The 17,430-nt window shown below is 34.4% G+C and overlaps 1 protein-coding gene across 3 annotated transcripts; it reads right to left on the bottom strand.

Annotated features, from left to right (window-relative positions):
* Positions 1-28: 28 nt before the first annotated feature.
* LOC123310509 (breast carcinoma-amplified sequence 3 homolog) lies at positions 29-16,325 on the bottom strand. Of its 3 annotated transcripts, XM_044894001.1 has the most exons (10): positions 16,037-16,323; positions 15,084-15,371; positions 11,899-12,117; positions 11,586-11,843; positions 11,274-11,465; positions 10,207-10,804; positions 8,129-8,609; positions 7,668-7,906; positions 4,468-5,415; positions 29-1,413 (listed from the first exon to the last, which is right to left on the bottom strand). In XM_044894001.1, the coding sequence occupies exons 2-10, from the start codon at positions 15,354-15,356 to the stop codon at positions 1,283-1,285; spliced, it is 3,339 nt and encodes a 1,112-aa protein (XP_044749936.1). In that variant the 5' UTR covers positions 15,357-15,371; positions 16,037-16,323; the 3' UTR covers positions 29-1,282. The 3 variants fall into 3 exon arrangements, with proteins under 3 accessions (XP_044749936.1, XP_044749934.1, XP_044749935.1); XM_044893999.1 differs by lacking the exon at positions 29-1,413 and having other exon boundaries at positions 1,497-5,415; positions 16,037-16,325; XM_044894000.1 differs by lacking the exons at positions 29-1,413; positions 16,037-16,323 and adding an exon at positions 15,607-15,759 and having other exon boundaries at positions 1,497-5,415.
* Between the last annotated feature and the right edge of the window lie 1,105 nt (positions 16,326-17,430).

The following is a 17,430-nucleotide window of genomic DNA, read 5'->3' as shown; positions in this document are numbered from 1 at the left end:
TAATATAGGTTGTAAATAAATAAATTCATAATTAATTCGATGCTTTAATCAGAGTTAATATTAATGAGAAGTAATGTTTGCTTTATGACATATATATTGAACTTAAATTATCGTACTCAATTGAAAAATGAAGAGTTACTTTGAGCAGCAAAGACTAGAAAATAAACAATTTATCCAATAAAAATTCGTCACTTGGCTATTTAAGGAGTTTATTCAATTCATTGTCTTTTTATATCATATCACCAATCTTTATAGGAAATTCTGTTCTTAAAAAAAATGTAGGTAATTCGTATTGCCAATATATTTTTGTACTACAAGTTGTACTTTAAACTCATTTTAATATGAAAAATATTTAAAAATTTTGATATTTCTGCTTTCTACATAATGGTTCAAGCGGCAATTCATAAGAGTACTATAATAAGGATTGTAAAAATGATCACATATGTTCATCAAGTTTCTTGCAACAATTAGTTATGGCAACGGTGAAAATTCAGAAGAAATAATATTGAACGAAAATATCAATGTGAACAATTAAACAAAATAAAGAACCTACAACAAATCCCTTAAATACTTTACACATATAAACCTGCTAAGTAATCGAATCTATTACAATTCTCATTTCTAATTATGATTTACCGATAAAAAAGACGAAACTACTTCACTTATAAAATTGATATTGTTTTAAATATAAACATTTTTACGAATACAAGAAATGTGGATATTCAAATATAAAATTGCAACAAATATAAACAGCTAATTTTCACTGAACTGAAAAAAATTGCTTCAACAAATATCAAATCAAAAACATAAATGTTTGTAATACAAATGGAACAATTCACTGGGGAAATAAATAATTTAATATGTATTTAAAGAGATTTTCTTCATGACTAATCAAAAGAATTCCTAATTCATACTCAATTTGAATCTTATTTTTGAGTGAAAAAATGCTTCTTCCAGAACAGCGTTCTGTTAGAGTGCGTATCAAAAATATCACCCAATATTTCGTTTCAACCTTCCGAAACGACACAGCCTGTCTTTTTAGCACTCACTCCACAGCCTCTCATCTACTCAAACACTGTCTTTTCGAATATGTCGATCAAAGATGAATATACAACACAATCCCGATAATTTGTACCTGAGTTCAAACCTACTTATTACATATTTATTAAAACAAAGGAACACCATGTGATCCATCAATATTTCCATTCTTGTTAGTTGAATGAGATTGTGTTGAATATTGTAAGGAAAGAGAAGACATAAGAACCATTGTTTAGGGTTAGCATTATAGAAAAGCTATATCCCCAGACAGTTCTAATACTCCATCACTATTTACTGAAGTTTTACTAGTTGTATCAACGCTTTCAGAAGAACCAAATTCCGCCTCTATATCATTATTTCTGCTCGATTCACCACCTGAAAACACTTTTCATCATGAGTAATATTAAACAAAAATGATAATAAACGAAAAAGTGACAAATTCTGGGAAAAAACAACTCTTTATATCAATGAGATCTTTATTTTGATTCATAAATGACGTATTACAAGTTAGCTGAAGAAATAGAAAACAGACTATTCATTGAGAAATGTCCGAAGCCAGTGGAGTTGCAGTATTAAATTATTTAAAACTATCGTACATTACGAATTTGATCAATCGTCACTCTACTCTAGCTCTAATTCCGATTTTGTCTCATATTTGGAATCGATATCTCAAACCTCTATTTAACCAAAATATGATATATTTCCATATAAATATTTTTATTCGGTGGATATAATACTCAGTAGTAAACTAGACATCTTCATGATCTAAGTATAATATATGTACACATTTATTTCTAATAAACTAATATTTCGATTAAAATAAATAGCTAACAAACAATTTAACATAATCGAACAATTCATTCTTTGCCGAGAATGTTAATTAATTATTAATTAATATACATTAACGATGTAGCATGAACACAAAGTCGAAAAAACACAAATTTGCATCTTTGCTTGATATCACAATCTTTTCAATATATCCTGTACTTTGAAAATAGGTTCTTGAATATGTCTCCGACTGATTTGATACTTTGATCAGCATTTGAAATCTTGCTTCAAGAATAATACTTCGTTGAGATCAATACTTTTATTGTATGTGAAAGTGCGGATTGAATTTTTTTCTCAACAGAGTACTAGTCAATCTTTTAGTTTCAAGGTTCATAATATTTCATGTTAAAACAACTATATGCGTTAAAGCTTAAAGTACATTAACCGAAAATTTCGATAAATTGTATAGCTTTGCAGAAAGAGATTTTCTACCTTTTTAACTAAATGAAAATGGAAAACCTCCAAAAATGAACATTTGAGACAAGTAAAGTGGCCAATAGACAGCAGAAGAACTTACAATTCATTCATATACATATCAGCAAGGTTCACTACGATGGCGAATTGCTGCCAAAATGGTTTGGTCAAATCGATAAACATTACGCCAGTGATTATTTATAATTGGGGTCTTCATGAATATTCAAGGTTATTTGAAGTGTTTTTTGTTATAAGCCCCAAAAGAAAGTTTCGTTTCAAAACGATTTATGGCATAAACTTAAATACATAATCGCTATAATTCCATTCCCTTTACATTTTACTACTATGTACTTGAATTCACTTAACAAAAATAGAAGTTGAATTAAGGAGAATGGACAAACCGAAATGGATGATTGTGATCTATAATTTTTTATGACGAATTTTCATATCGGCATAAAAAATGAGATTTCTTGTGACACTGACATGAAACTATAGCAAAAGCTTCCCATAGTTGGATATCCATAACAAATTTAAATTACTGAGTGGCAAGAAGAAAAAATCAGTAGAAATATTGATTCACATTTCTACCACAAAGTGTTTTTGTAGTTTCTAACTTTTTTTTGTTCAACAAAGAATTAAAGCAAGTTCTCGGTGTTCAACTCTTTCACTACCACTGACTCATATCCATATGTATATCCAACAAATATAAAAATGCGGCAATGCCATACGGAAGAAGTTTGCATAAAATGGGATGATTTGAACCGGGTTTATGTTTGACACAACCAGTATCGTCGATATATGCGCATGTATGACTTAATATATGCGGCGTTGGCAAAGCAGCAATATTACTGCATTGTTGTCTTTTTTTAGCACATGGTTAGAGACTTCAATGGCTTCATAACAATCCCGATATTATGAATGGAATGCTGGATCTATTCATCTTTCATTGTCATCGGAAGTTACCTTGTCATATAGAGGGACCTGGTTATACCAGGTTGAAAAAAATTTCAAAACAGACCTTTTGCAGCACACATTTTTTCCAAAATATTGCGAGTTAAATTATTGAAAATTCACGCTGCAGAACAATATAATGCCTTCTTTTTGCTGCACCCACAAATCCAAAAATTTGGCTAATACCTACTCATTTTTAAAGTGTTCAAAATGTCTCGATAAGATTGATAATGAACCACACACAACGAAGGCGACACGCTTTAGACAAAACCCCAAGCTCTCCAAATGGGCAGAATGCATATCAAAGCTCTAATAATCCAACGCATAGCCTAGTAAATTTTCATTTTATTAGGCTATGGCCAACGTATACCGTATTGTTCTTTTAGGCGAAGAGGTGAAACAGGGATCGGAGATGCCATTCGTAGTCAGCGCAGAACAAAAAATGTTACTCAAGTGAGTAATCGTACCGTTTTTCAGTCGTTTTATATAAAGTATTGATTTACTGCACCGACTCACAGAGGGGTCAAGCCAACTGCGTTAAAGTAAGCAAAGACTATATTATCCTTGCGTATAAACAGGATAAGTCAGACTACCAGAGTTTTGAAAGAATGAAAGAGAAAACTTTCTTTTGGGAAACTTTCAGGAAACGTTAAAGTTTAGATTCGCATAACATTTCTGCAGTTTATTTTCATATTTTCCCAGGACAGATTATGAATATTCTAGAATCCCTTAATCAAATGCAATTTCAGCCAAATTATTTTTTTCCAAGTGCTCTTGAATCTTAATAATGTCTGTACCTTTTCGTTTGACAATCGTTCGTTTTTTATTTGTTTTTTTTTATTTTTTTTTTCACAGAATTCTCTACACAACGTTCCTAAGATATAATATTAATACGTAAATATCTTCGTTACAAACAATTCTATTTGCGCTTCTTTTTGATCTTTTTTTTGGAGGCTTTTGTCACAGTCGGAACGATATTCTGTGATATTATTTCGTCCGCAATAGTAGTATTTTCCGGTAATTTTCCCGAATCATCGCTTTCGGTAGTTTCCCCTGATAAATCGACCAATTTCTCTTCGTCTGAAGATTTATCCAGCACATTAGAATACCGGTTATTTTTTCTATACTCCGGTAATGCCGGCTCTATGATCTCTATGGCTGTATCTTCGTCTGCAGGCGTTTCAATGTGTATCAACTTGACGTTTTTTATACTGGAATTAAAAGATTTCTTCATACCTTTCTCATCCGACAGATCCAAAAGATCACAATTTTCTTTTTCTGAAATATCTACAACTTTGTCCTTAGGTTTGGTAGCGGCCACTGAGCTCCAAGACCTTTTTGGAATCACGCTCTCGACTTCTTCATCGTTTTTGATGGGGAAGTTTTTGTTCGGAATGCGTACTCCTAATTTTGCCTTAGGTTTCCTAGGTTTCGCAGTGGTAATTTTATCTTCCGTCAAATTTTCTTCGTTCTTTTCGGCTATTTCTTTCTTCATGTTGATGTAAAGATCGTCGTAACAATCTGTGGCGTCCTCAAACATGTCAGTTTTGGCCTCTTTGTCTTCGTTCTTGTTATCGAAGTATGGGAAGTCGTAATCGTTTTTGAAATCCTTGTTGTCGTCGAATACTAATCCGCAGTCGATGTCATCTGGTGGAATACTTGAATATTTGTTTTCGTCCATTGAGATTGAATCAGACCGATTTGATATGTCGAAAGGTGTGCTGACCATCTCCTTCTTCTCACTTATTTGTTCATTGTCTTTTTTGACTTCATTCTTCTCGTTCGCGTTTATATTCCTATTGCTAGTTTTTTGTTTTGTAGAACTGTTAATCGTTTTTTCATTGATATGCTTTGGTTTCTTGTTGGTCGAAGGAATTTTCGAAGGTATATTTTTCGATTTGTTCAGCAACTTCACTGCAACTTCCGTGCCACCGTCCAAACTTCTAACAAGCATTGTGTCGATGGGATTGGTGTGCGGTTTTCCATCAGTATGCACTACCGGTTTTGAAATCAATATGGGTCGGAATAAAGCTTCGTCGCAGTTTTCGTGTATAACAGGTTCTTCGAATTCTTCCTGTTCCGTTTCTGCGTCAGAGTGGATTGTCACCACCGTTCCCAGAGGGTTCACTACTTTAGCAACCGGAGTCGCCTGGGATTTCATGGAAACTATTACGCGATGCCCACCTGGACAGAAAAAGCCAATGGCAGGTATTACTGAGGCATCAATTTCAAACAATCTTGTGTTTATGTGTGTGATGGAAACAACATGCTACATGCAGGGTATTGAAGCTGAGTGCGGATCGTTTTGCAAAACCTCAACTCGGATTATGCATTTTCAGTCCAAATTTATTTTCAAGCAACAAAAATTAAACCGAAACTGTTGTATCGACCGAATCGGCGTTTGAATGTCTTGCAAAACTTGCCTGTTGATTAATTTAGCAAAATAGTTAGCAAGCCGGCAGCCCATAGCCCAAAGTGAAAGTGAATTTCCTGCCTTTGGCTAATTCTGGTACAGCCTGGACGAGAAATAATAAAAATACCACAACCAAAATTAGCACAGTGTCAATAAGCAGCTGAAAACTGAAGGCTAAAACAGATAAATCATAAAATGAAGATAATTGGTAAAAATCAATAGATGGTCAGAGGTTAGGAGGAACATGGATACACTCGAAATGAGATTAAAGAATGAAAACATTATATGTGTAAAGTTATAGACAAATATAAATCCAATTTTGAGAATTATCAGCAGTGAATATAATCAAAAAAAATTATACTTTTCGTTTATTATAGCTTTGTTCGTAGAGTGGTTTGAAACGGTTGTGAACTGTACAGAGCAAGCGCAATTCCATTTTAGGGTAGCGAAAATCCATTTGCGCTTGCTCTGTACAGTTCACAACCGTTTCAAACCACTCTACGAACAAGCCTTATAATGTTATGGTAAACATGAGTTCATGCATCTTGTAGATTATCTAAATTTATATTCCACATATTTTAGTCATTACTGAAAATTCATTCACCATCAGGATATTTTTTCATGAATTATTTTAAACTACATATTCGATAAATAAAATTTCCTATATACAATTTGTTCTTGATTCAGTGAGTGAGATCATCAATAGATGATGATTGGTATGTTCCAACAGTTTGTAATTTTGAAGCTTAATTTTCCATAACATGAAATATTTTATTATTGGTTACTTCCAGAGACCTTAATAATATATATTATAAAATTATGATGAGAATATAACAAGAAATAAGAAACTAATTGATGTATTAAACCAACTACTTGTCTCACAATTGATGTCAAGATACATTGATATTCTGAAACCCAACTCATCTAATACGTGTTTTTATTCGTGTAAATATGAAATGTGCGATATGAATAAAAATTTAAGTACAATGGTGAATGTTCTGCATAAAGCACATAGATATTTTAACATGCACCTACTCATTTCGTTTTCCTGAGCATTGTTACTCAAGATGGATCTAATCAGTCTACCTTAGTTTAGAAGTTAAGGACTTCTGATGTTCAAAAAAGTTGCATCTAAAATTACGTTAACCTTCTTTTCTACTCTAGATTAACAAATTTTCTATGGACATGAATTCGTCTCGTTCAAGAATATTCTTCACATTAAATAATTGGACTGATCAAGATTTTTTATCAATTAGATGAATTATTTTAATCAAGTATGAGCAACATACATTCAGAATTCGAAAAAATATTGACTTTACTTAATGTCCTATTGAAGTTATTTTGTATGGAAGATGTAAAATTGTAGGTTCTAGAGCACTAGCAGAATGAATATGTAGTTCTATTATAGCAGCGTCAATATACTGGATGTTGCCCAGTGCTGCATTCAGCAACCGAAAGCGATTACTAATTCTCAATCTTTACGGCTTACTATCAGGTTATACAAGAACTAAAAATATTCTGATGAAGGTAGACTCCCAACGCATAAGAAAGAGATCACTTATCATTATAAAAGAGAGAGATGGGAGGCTTCTATCTGTATATCTAGCCCTTTGACGGATTTGTTTCTGTACCGAGCTGTATGTATTATCATACATATGTTCATTTTTACAACTTACTTTTGAATCACCTGTTTATAAATTTTTCGTGAACAATTATATTGCATGAGTGTGTTATGATTAATTGAACATACATAATTTCTATTCTAGTCTTTCGCGAACAGAAGAGAAAGTATAACTTACAAACTACAATAAGATAGTACTATTTATTCCGATCTCACTAATTGTGATATGACGAAACGCTTGTAAGATCGAAGTTTTCCATTTAATTACTTTATCAAAAATTAAATTGCACCCAATAGATGCTAACCCTCTTTGTGACGAACCATGAAGCAGGTACTAATAGATATTCACTGATAATGATAATAGGGATCTACAAACATAGCATGCAACAGTAATGAACTTACCTGCTTCTCTGCTGTCTGAAGATTCAAGCATGGCATCAGCAAGATCTTCCTGAAGGCGCGTTTCTTCTGAGCCTCCAAGGGCGTCCGTTTTGGCGTGATATGTGTTTACAGGAGGTGACAGTTCTCTACTATTAGCTGATCCGCATTCAATAAGAACAGCGTTTTGAGTCACTGGCATGTTCACTGGTTTAGAACGAGCAATATCAATCTGCTGAATATTGCTTAAAGTAGCCGGTACCCTAGAAAGAAATTGAGTAGATACTAGGGAGGACAATTAATTTTTTTACGTTCTGCATGATTGTAGTTGGAATCACCGAAACAAAGTTTTATTTACGGGAAACTTTTAAACTAAAAAAGTTATGTAGCTTTTGTACATACTGATAAATTGAACTTAGGAGCCGTGGACATTTAAAGGGAGAATAAGAAACTGAGGAGAGAAATGTTCCAATTTTGGAACTCACCTTGATGCTGTGGTGTAAGTTTTGAAAACAAACTGAGGACCCATCCAAAGCCTCCTATGCGGCCCGGCATGCGTGAGTATTTCGACCTGGGACAGCCAGTGGCTGTCATTTTGCGAAGAAAACGATCTCTTGAAAGCGTCACTAGGAACAAAATACCGGAGATATTCCTCTGCCAACGGTAGTTGAACATCTTCAGCATTCTGCCTCCTTTGTAGCACCCATTGAGACCTAGGAGTAGCCTTGAGTTGAATGGGAGTGTCGTCACATACCAAATCTGGCGCCCCATTAGATACCGGGATAGGTTCCAAGTCGTATTGGAACAATATACCGTTTGAATTCATTTGGAACAGGTGTTCTATGAATTTATGCTCGTTTTCGTCTGTTGGCATAGGCATAGTCGAATGTGCTCTTGATGCAGCGAAGCATGTGACCACTTTAGTGTACACCAGCTCATCTGAAGATGAAGACGATCGCTGTCGAGCTGAAACAAAGCACGAGCACAATGTGACGCTTTATTATACTTATATTTAAGAGAGGAAATATGAAAAACTTCTGTTTCAATTTTTGAAAAATGTTGAAGTACCTACACTAAAGCTAACCTTAAGACTGCAAATCAGTTATGAGTATACCCTGTAAGTGACAATAATATCTATTGATCATTGTACAGAGAATATTTTCCGGACTAGATTAGTTTATTGTTTCTTGTAACGCTTGGATTTACATAGCTCTTTCTTTCCGTTTATGGGCCAACATGCAGGGACTACTTCCTCTTCTCGCCATATGAGATCCCGAGCTTCGACAAAAATGGGCTATTTTCCATTTACTGTGTTGATATTATACAGGGCGTTTCCAAAGGTGAGGCTTTTTTTTGTAACTCATTTCGCCAAAATAGGGAATACTCCTTCTGACGAAAATGAAACGTCACATTTTGAAATAACCATTTCAACCGTTTCCCAAAAAAAATTATTTTAAGTACTTGAAAATGAAAAATAAAAATGGGTATTTAAAATTTAAAGCGTTTCTATTGCACAAGTTGGCAACATCGAGTGAAATATGCGTTGATAATAAAGGACAACAAATACACTATGTTGATGAGATAGACAAAGAAGGCTGTCTATGATGTTTGCGACGAACGTGGAAGGTCGTAAAATTTTATGGGATTTTTATGGCCTGTTGCTGTTGAGGCTCGCCAGTGAGTACGCGCCTTATGATGACTGTAAATAAACAGCTGGCTTTTTAAACAAGCCATTGTTTTTTTATTTTCTAGTAGGCGCTGTTGCCAAATCGTAAACTAGAAACGAGCCGGATTAAATCTTAAAACCTCATATTTGAAGAATGATTTTGAATAGTTTCCGTGGTGCATTTGAAAAATTCATGAATGAAACTCATAATTATTCAGTTCAAACTTGCATATGCTGTGATAACCCAAATTGAGGAGAATTCCCCATTGCCTATATAAAATACTGAAGACGGCTGAGCTATAACACCAGAAATTTCAAGTACTGGACTGTGGAAGGCGACTCCGGCATCGGAAAAACGAAAGATAACATAAACTAGACCAAAATTGTTCACAATGGTTCAGTAAATCCGAGTCTATCTGTAATTGCATCTGGTCACTTGAAAAAATTATTCTAGAAAATTGAGACAGTTCATTGAAAATGCTTGTGTTGTCGAACAGCTCAGATAGAGATTTTGATCAGACTTTATGTCAATAAAAGTCTTTCACCGCAACTTTTGTCTTTATATTCAAAAATAAATGATCATTAAGTAAGCTATGGAACTCATCCATGTTACTCAAAACGACCAATAAAAGTGAAATGTTTATCATCCTTTATAGAGAAAATTCATTACATTAGAATCTGAATGAATCATTTGACAGGAAAATTCGTTAAGTAATTTAAGCAGAAAAAGCTAGGATTATTTGGACAAACTTGCAACGATGTTGTACTTTTGACGGCTGACGTCACATAATTCCTAACGTTGACCAACTTATAATGAGCAGTGTATTTTTTAACAGGGAATTTCTTCTTATGTGCTGTTTCAAAGAATGCGATTAGTAAGAAGAATTAATAACTCACTGATTGTGCTTCTCGAAGGCAAACCCGCTCCAGCCGTTTGGCTTGCCGTTGATAGTCTAAGCTGAGCCAAAGGATTTATAACGGTGGGATTAGGAAACGGTGGGTGTCTTGGATTTGCATATGGATAAACCTTCGCTCCTAGGCTTTCTGTACCAAGTATCGGGCTCCTCGGTCGTTCTTCATTTGAAAGACCAGCAGATCTATGATACCTTGAAAGTTTGTTCACCACGCGCTTCTTGGTGTGCGTCCTATAGTTTATATTACCGCCGTAGGGAGTGATAGGAAACACGTGGGTTGTACCCCTCGCAGAAGATACTGCCACCCATCTAGAGTCCGATGAGAAAGACATCGACTGAATCGTTGCCTCTGTGTCGCCGCGATGCAAAGTGTAGAGATGGTGTACGGAGCCCATCTGAGAACCCAAAGGGTGCGGATGGATGCGGAAAACGTGGAAATCGTATCCTTTGCAATCGGCGGTGAGTAACAACATCCCGCTCCTGTCGAATTCAAGCTGAACTATGACATCGCTGTGAGCCATGAAGTGGGCCACTACAGCGTCAGCTGGAATCGCACCTTCGTTCCCTTCAAGCTTATGACACTGAAACGAAATCAGTCCACTAGTGGATGCTTCACGCGTTAGGTTAGGAGTTGTAGTCACCAGTTGATATCAATATCGTCTTTAGCGTCTTTTCGCTTCTGAAGTATTCATAAATAAGGCGTTCAAATATTTAATTCCGAAATTAATACAAGAGAGCATATTCACATTCATGTTTTGATCAAATATCAATAATAAAACTAATAAAATTGTAGTGATCGTCTGTGATTTTCGAATATCTCACATTTTTTGAGTTTTTTCTGGTCTGCACGATTTCTAAACTTAATCAACTCTGATCAAAAATAAAATTATCTCCAGAAAAATCACTTCATGAAGTAGTCGTCGGGTATTCAAAGTACATATTTGGAAACTACCCTTCCGTAGTTTATGACTTCAAAAACAAGTATTCAACTTGCATATAAATTATTCAACATATCCGCTGGTGACTTTTCCTACATTATTTCATCATTACCTCTAAATTTAAAATAGTAACGGTTCCTTTATCATAACAATCATTAGGACCTCCAGACTGAGGGCTTCCAGGACCAACTACGCTCGGTTTGAAATTTGAGTTCCCTGTGAAGCTGTTGGCTACACTTTCGCTAAGATCCTTGAAACCTTGTGTTAAAGTTTTAGCGCACTGTATTACTGTAGCTTTGTAGCTCTGTAAATAAAGTGCATCTCAAAATCGACATATTACATGTTTACTTCAGGAACATAGTCCAAAAACTTATTGCATCTTGAGGTAGGTACCTCAATAATTCCACATAAATTATGAATTTACCTGAACGCCTTCGTTCTCACATCCCCCACAACTTTTTCTAGATGGCACAAGAGTCTTATCGGCAAATGCAAGCCAGCGAGCTCCTAGTGCAATGGGATTACAATTAATCCCACTACTCAAATAACATGTTGTTACTGAACATCTTTCTTTCAAGCTAAATGAATCTAAAACTGTTATCTTCTCAGCGAATGTAACGACCACAGAAGTTTTATTGCAGTGCAGGTCGATCACTTGGTTTCTGAACTTGATATGGTACACCTAGAACAGATCATATTTCTCAAGTCTATTCACGTATTTATCCTTGAGCAGATACCTGTTCGCCAGTTTTCAGGGAAACGAAACTTAGGGTTGAGTGCATGGCGGCAGGAGTACCATTGTCACAAAGAGCTATTAAAGGTCTTTTATCCATAAACAAATCAACAATATTTTCATCCACTATATAGGGTGATGGTAGAATGCGCAATGTTTTAATGTTCAGATGTCTCCAGGACATTATTTCAGTTGCTTCTCCAGTTGCAGAAATACACCATACCTTCAAAGGAAGACAGGAAGTGAGTAGTAATAAATCACTTTTAAGACTCACTGGTAATACAAAAAATATTTATTATTGATCTGAGAGAGTGGATTTAAATATGCATCATAAGTGCTGCTAAGGAGTTTTTAAGAATTCTCTGATGAAATTGAAATTTAGTCAAAATCAACTGAAAAACGGTCATTGTTATTGACAGATAATCCACACGAAAGGTGACTATCGAAGTTCCAAAAATTTTCAAAAAGATGGAATCAATCAAATAATCGTCAAGACCGAACGCTGCATCGAGCTCCATAAAATTTTCGTATTTATCACTAGAAGAGTTGCTCTTTCAGAATAAGTTTCACATTTCCATCTACGGTTATTGTTATTGAGAGATAATCCACCCGAAAGGTGACTATCAAAAAATTTCCAAAAAGATGGAATCACTTGAATAATCGTCAAGACCGAACGGCTGCATCGAGCTCCATAAAATTTTCGTATTTATTACTAGAAGAGTTGCTCTTTCAGAATATGTATCACATTTCCATCTACGGTTATTGTTTTTGAGAGATAATCCACTCGAATGGTGACTATCGAAAAATTTTCAGATTTATTACAGGTGGTCCCTGTTAACAAGAATAATATAAAGGAGGTCCCTGGCCAAGAAAAGGTTGGGAACCCCAGCTATATAGTCTATATAGCAGATAGTCACAGTACTGAAGTGAAGTCAGGAACGCCATCTGGTAGATTGTTCCTCAGTTATAGAATTTATTTTATTTTTCAATGATACGATATTGCGACATGATATTTCGCATAAGTGCTTGTTTGAACCTCACCAATATTTCAATTCCTTTGAATTAATATTATTCAAATATTGAGAAAGATAATTTTGGATGCCTCTAACTTCGCAAACCTCGAGCGAATTGTACGTCTTATTATCGTAAATAAAAATCTGTTTTTATCATACCGCACTTTCACTGCACCACTAAGCGAGTTCGGTAATGCATATCAGCCATATCCGGTAACTTTTAACTTAAAACTCGCGAGGTCTTGTGTTCCGATTAGTCTATTGTCACGTGATTCAATTTCCCGGATATAGGGAAATCTAACGAATTGTAGAAATAGTCGGTTGCCGTTGAATACCGTGGGGCGGGCAAACTTTTACACACAACGGCTCTAAGAAACGCACTGAGTGCCCCACGGTAACCAAGGGCATTCCTGCAATTTTGGAAATTCATCAGAGTGCCCTAAAGGGGATATGCATTACCGAGCTCGCTTCTTGAGGCTTTCACTAAACATAATTTTCTCAAGAAATGGATAGGAATTTACAAAAGCCACTAAACCAACACTTCACGAAGTAAGACTTTAGGAAAAAAAATGGCGGTCCACTAAAAAATCAGCTGCGTCGAAATGCTATTTTGAGGGATAGTGAAATTTTTTAATAGTTGAAGGGTGAAGTTGTACAGGGCAAATGCTTCATATAATTCATTGCATAAATCCAGATGGCAGTAATGGCATTAGCAAACAGTAACAACAAGAGATTTCACTCATGAATTTTGGCAGAACTCCTGTCAATGACCTTGATCTGTGTCTGTTGAGTGCTCTATTCAAGCAATATTGGAAAGATCTTTATATTATATACGAGGATATATTGAAAAATTCTTAGCCTACTATAGAACCAAACAAAATTTCAATGTCCAAATATTTTATTACTCAACATATTCTTCTTTTAATTGTGTACATTTATTACAGCGAACCTGCAACGTCTCTAGGCCTTTAAAAAAAAATGTTTCTTCTTGCTCTACAAACCAGATCTCCACAGCTTTTATTACCTCTTCGTTGGAAAAAAATTTACGACATTTTGTACTCTTTTTCAGTTGATGAAAGAGATGATAGTCGGATGGAGCCAAATCTGGTGAATAAGGGGGTTTTCTAGTAATTCAAACCCTAAATTACGAATTTTTTGCATGGCAACATGGGATTTGTGTGCAGGGGCGTTGTCCCGCAAAAACAAAACACCTTAGGATAGAATAGTAATCTCCGGTTATTGTTCTACCCTTATCCAAGAAATCAATCATTATTACTCCATGGCAATCCTAAAAAACTGAAGCAAAAACTTTTCCATCACGCTTTGGTCAACACTCAAACATTTGGGTATCCATTTTGCAGCAATTTTTCTCAAGTCCAAATTGACGTGAACTATTTGATAAACGCGTTTGTATGAAATATTCAGTGCTTCAGATATACGTTTTAGCCCAATTCGACGGTCTGATAAAATCATGTCGTGAACTGCATCGATATTTTCGGGGACTGACACAGAAACTGGCCTTCCCGATCGTTCATCATCTTCAATGTACAATTTATCTCTTTTGAAGCTTGTCCAATTTTTCACGGTCGCATACGGAGGACATTGATCACCAAGGGTATTAAGCATATCTTCGTAAATCTGCTTACCTCTTAACCCTTTTAAATACAGGTACTTGATGATGGCTCGATACTCCAATTATTCGATTTTCACAATTTCGGTGGACATCTTTCTTTTAATTTATTGCGTAACTCTGGTTTACTTTTTTTACCTCAAACTTCACACTGGCACTTCTAATGAGTTACTGTTCATTACTATGGTAACACAATATTTTTTTTATGCATGGAACTGGTCTAGGCTAACTAGATATCAATACATCCTCGTATAATAGATTCCTCGATATACAAATAGATACATTTTATATTTTTCTAAAATAGCATTTCAATTCATATTCTAACTTCTGTTGTGATTTGTGGTAACTAATTAATTATTCAAATATAAGATTGCATTCCTTGAAAACACCATCTGTTTTAATTTCTACCTAACAGAAGATTAATATATAAAAAAACAAGTGGCAGCTAAGTTGTAGTAGTTCAAGGTGTGTCCTGCTCAATGTCTCAAAAAATTCAACAATCTTAAAGGTAAAGTCATTAGTTTTCTCACAGAACCTTAGACTTACCTGAGCACCTTTAGTGTACCCTACCACTAAAAAAATTGGTGGAGATAAATGTTCGCTCTCAGGAAAGTAGCAGAGTTCTTCAAATTCAGCTTGTTCAAATCGTACCCATTGTATTTGATCCCCAACATTTGTGTGAGAAGATGGGACAACGTCACTGATAAAACCAGCAGCTCTGTCCAAAAGGGAAGGATCAGTAACAACTTGGGGATTGACAACATGAGGATCCTCCTTGACAGTCTTCGGTACTTGGTACTTTGTTGTATCGGATGACATTTTCTTTAAGTTTTACTAGAAAAGCATAATATACTTAATTCGAACTAATGTGTAAGTTGAAGGTTGTAAGTTCAGTTAGGAACTACTAGAATGAATTAGGGAAGATGATTTACATTTTCTAACCATCAATGATATCAAATATTAATCATGATTTTCACAAAAAAATTCAATAATATCTAGATTCTAGATTGGAATGCGATATAGTTGTTCATTAGTGGAGAAAATTGCGATATTTAGAAAATCAAATTACCCTCAAAAGTTTTGTTGAAAAATACTTGATACTTTCATGAGTAGCAGAAGTTTTAAATCCGATAAACAATGAATCGATGCAAAAAACTGCATCTTTCGTGATAATACACATCCCAGACATCTGATTGAATTGAAAGTCCTTGAAGTATGTTTGCAATGTTCATACATAAATAAAAAAATTATTGATCAACTTATATTCAAACAATTATTTTTTGTGAGCATTATGTTTAATATGAAATTTTATTTCTTTGTAACAACACAAAATCAGTCAGGATTCTAGTTGTGATGCAATAGTGTCAAAACAAAGGGTGTGAGATTAACTTGAGAACAAAGGAAATGTTTATAGCAACATTATTCCAAAGCATTAAAGTAAATGGCAAATAGTCATCATTAGTAATCAATTTAGGATAATGAATAAGCAACTGACTTACACTGTTAAGAATCACAATATTATTTCGAATTCACAACTGCGCCATTTCTTGAGTTTGTGAGATTTCAAAATGATATGTTACTTGACGTCATTTTTCGCGATTTATATTATTAGTATCGTTTCTTATACGAATGTTGATTTTCAGATTTCGATCAAGATTCGTTGAACTGAAAAAAATCGATTTCGAATTTGCAAAGTGGTTTGTTTTTATCTAGTAGTACAAACAAAACCAACGTCAATTCACTCAAGGAAAATAGTGACAGTTCGTTTCATTGAAAACAGAAATCAGCTGTGTCTGGGGATCGTATCGTTGATAAACAAAGCAGCCGGCAACGCTGTAGAAATTCTGATGGGTCGATAGAAATTATTAGCTAGAAATAAGCATTTTATTTTATTAATTTGTACAAATAAAACTGTGCGCTCGTATCATTTTCCAAATTTTCTGTAGAACAGATCATATTTCAACTCATTATTGTAATGGGATGAGTGCTTTTTCTACGTAATATCGAATTATTCCAGTAGAAAAGAAATATTATATTCCAGGTGACATCTATTGGACTCTTTTCTCGTTTGAGCAGCAATGTTGCCATTGTATCCGTTTTCTCAAAAGTTCCGTAAATAGAAAGAATTTGACGTCTATCAATTCAAAAATTAGGTATTATTTGCCTTGTATCCAGTAGTGTGTGTAGTATTTGGAAAAGACAACCATTAAATAAGTCTTGGATAATGGAAAATAATCATAGTATTCACAGTAACAATCAAAACATGCCAAAAACGAATATTATTACTCAAAAGTTTTTCATCAGTTTCCATCAGAAGTAATTCAATTGAATGAGAATTAATAATATTTGTAAACAAATATTTTTTCATAAATTATTTTTCATTTAGTTGAATGACTTCTGATGGAAACTATTTATTTTTGAGGAATAATATTCCTTTTTGGCATGTTTTGATTGTTACTGTGAATACTGTGATCATTTTCCATTATCCAAGACTTATTTATTGGTTTTCTCTTCCACATTCTACACACTACTGAAAAAAGCCAAAATTGTACCTAATTTTATCAAAATTTTTACGATTCTCCAATAATTTCTACATGAACACAATACAATATACAATACAATACAATCGTTATTGAAAAAATCGACGACAAAATCGGAGGTGGGCACTTAAGTAAACTTTTACCATATTGTATTCTTCTGCAATTTATACAAATATATAGAAGAAAAAAATTGTGATCAAATTTGGAATTTCGCCATCGGCGTAGAATTTGGAAGGGGACCCTTGGTAGTAACCACAAACGTTTATTTGACTTAAAGCCTTAAATTCTGATTTTTGTTTGTTTTCGGACTGACCATGAACCGTTTAAGAGATTAAGGAATACCGTATACCGTA

The sequence above is a fragment of the Coccinella septempunctata genome, chromosome 3, assembly GCF_907165205.1.
Source record: "Coccinella septempunctata chromosome 3, icCocSept1.1, whole genome shotgun sequence".
Taxonomy (NCBI): domain Eukaryota; kingdom Metazoa; phylum Arthropoda; class Insecta; order Coleoptera; family Coccinellidae; genus Coccinella; species Coccinella septempunctata.
This window is presented reverse-complemented; position numbering and strand designations above follow the sequence as displayed.

Excerpts from the sequence above, each read along its gene's own strand:
- LOC123310509 (XM_044893999.1), bottom strand. The coding sequence starts at position 15,356 with ATGTCATCCGATACAACAAAGTACCAAGTACCGAAGACTGTCAAGGAG. Across the intron at positions 12,118-15,083 it reads GGTACACTAAAGGTGCTCAG|GTATGGTGTATTTCTGCAAC; the intron begins GTAAGTCTAAGG and ends CTTCCTTTGAAG. Across the intron at positions 5,416-7,667 it reads TTCAGACAGCAGAGAAGCAG|GTGGGCATCGCGTAATAGTT; the intron begins GTAAGTTCATTA and ends TTTTCTGTCCAG.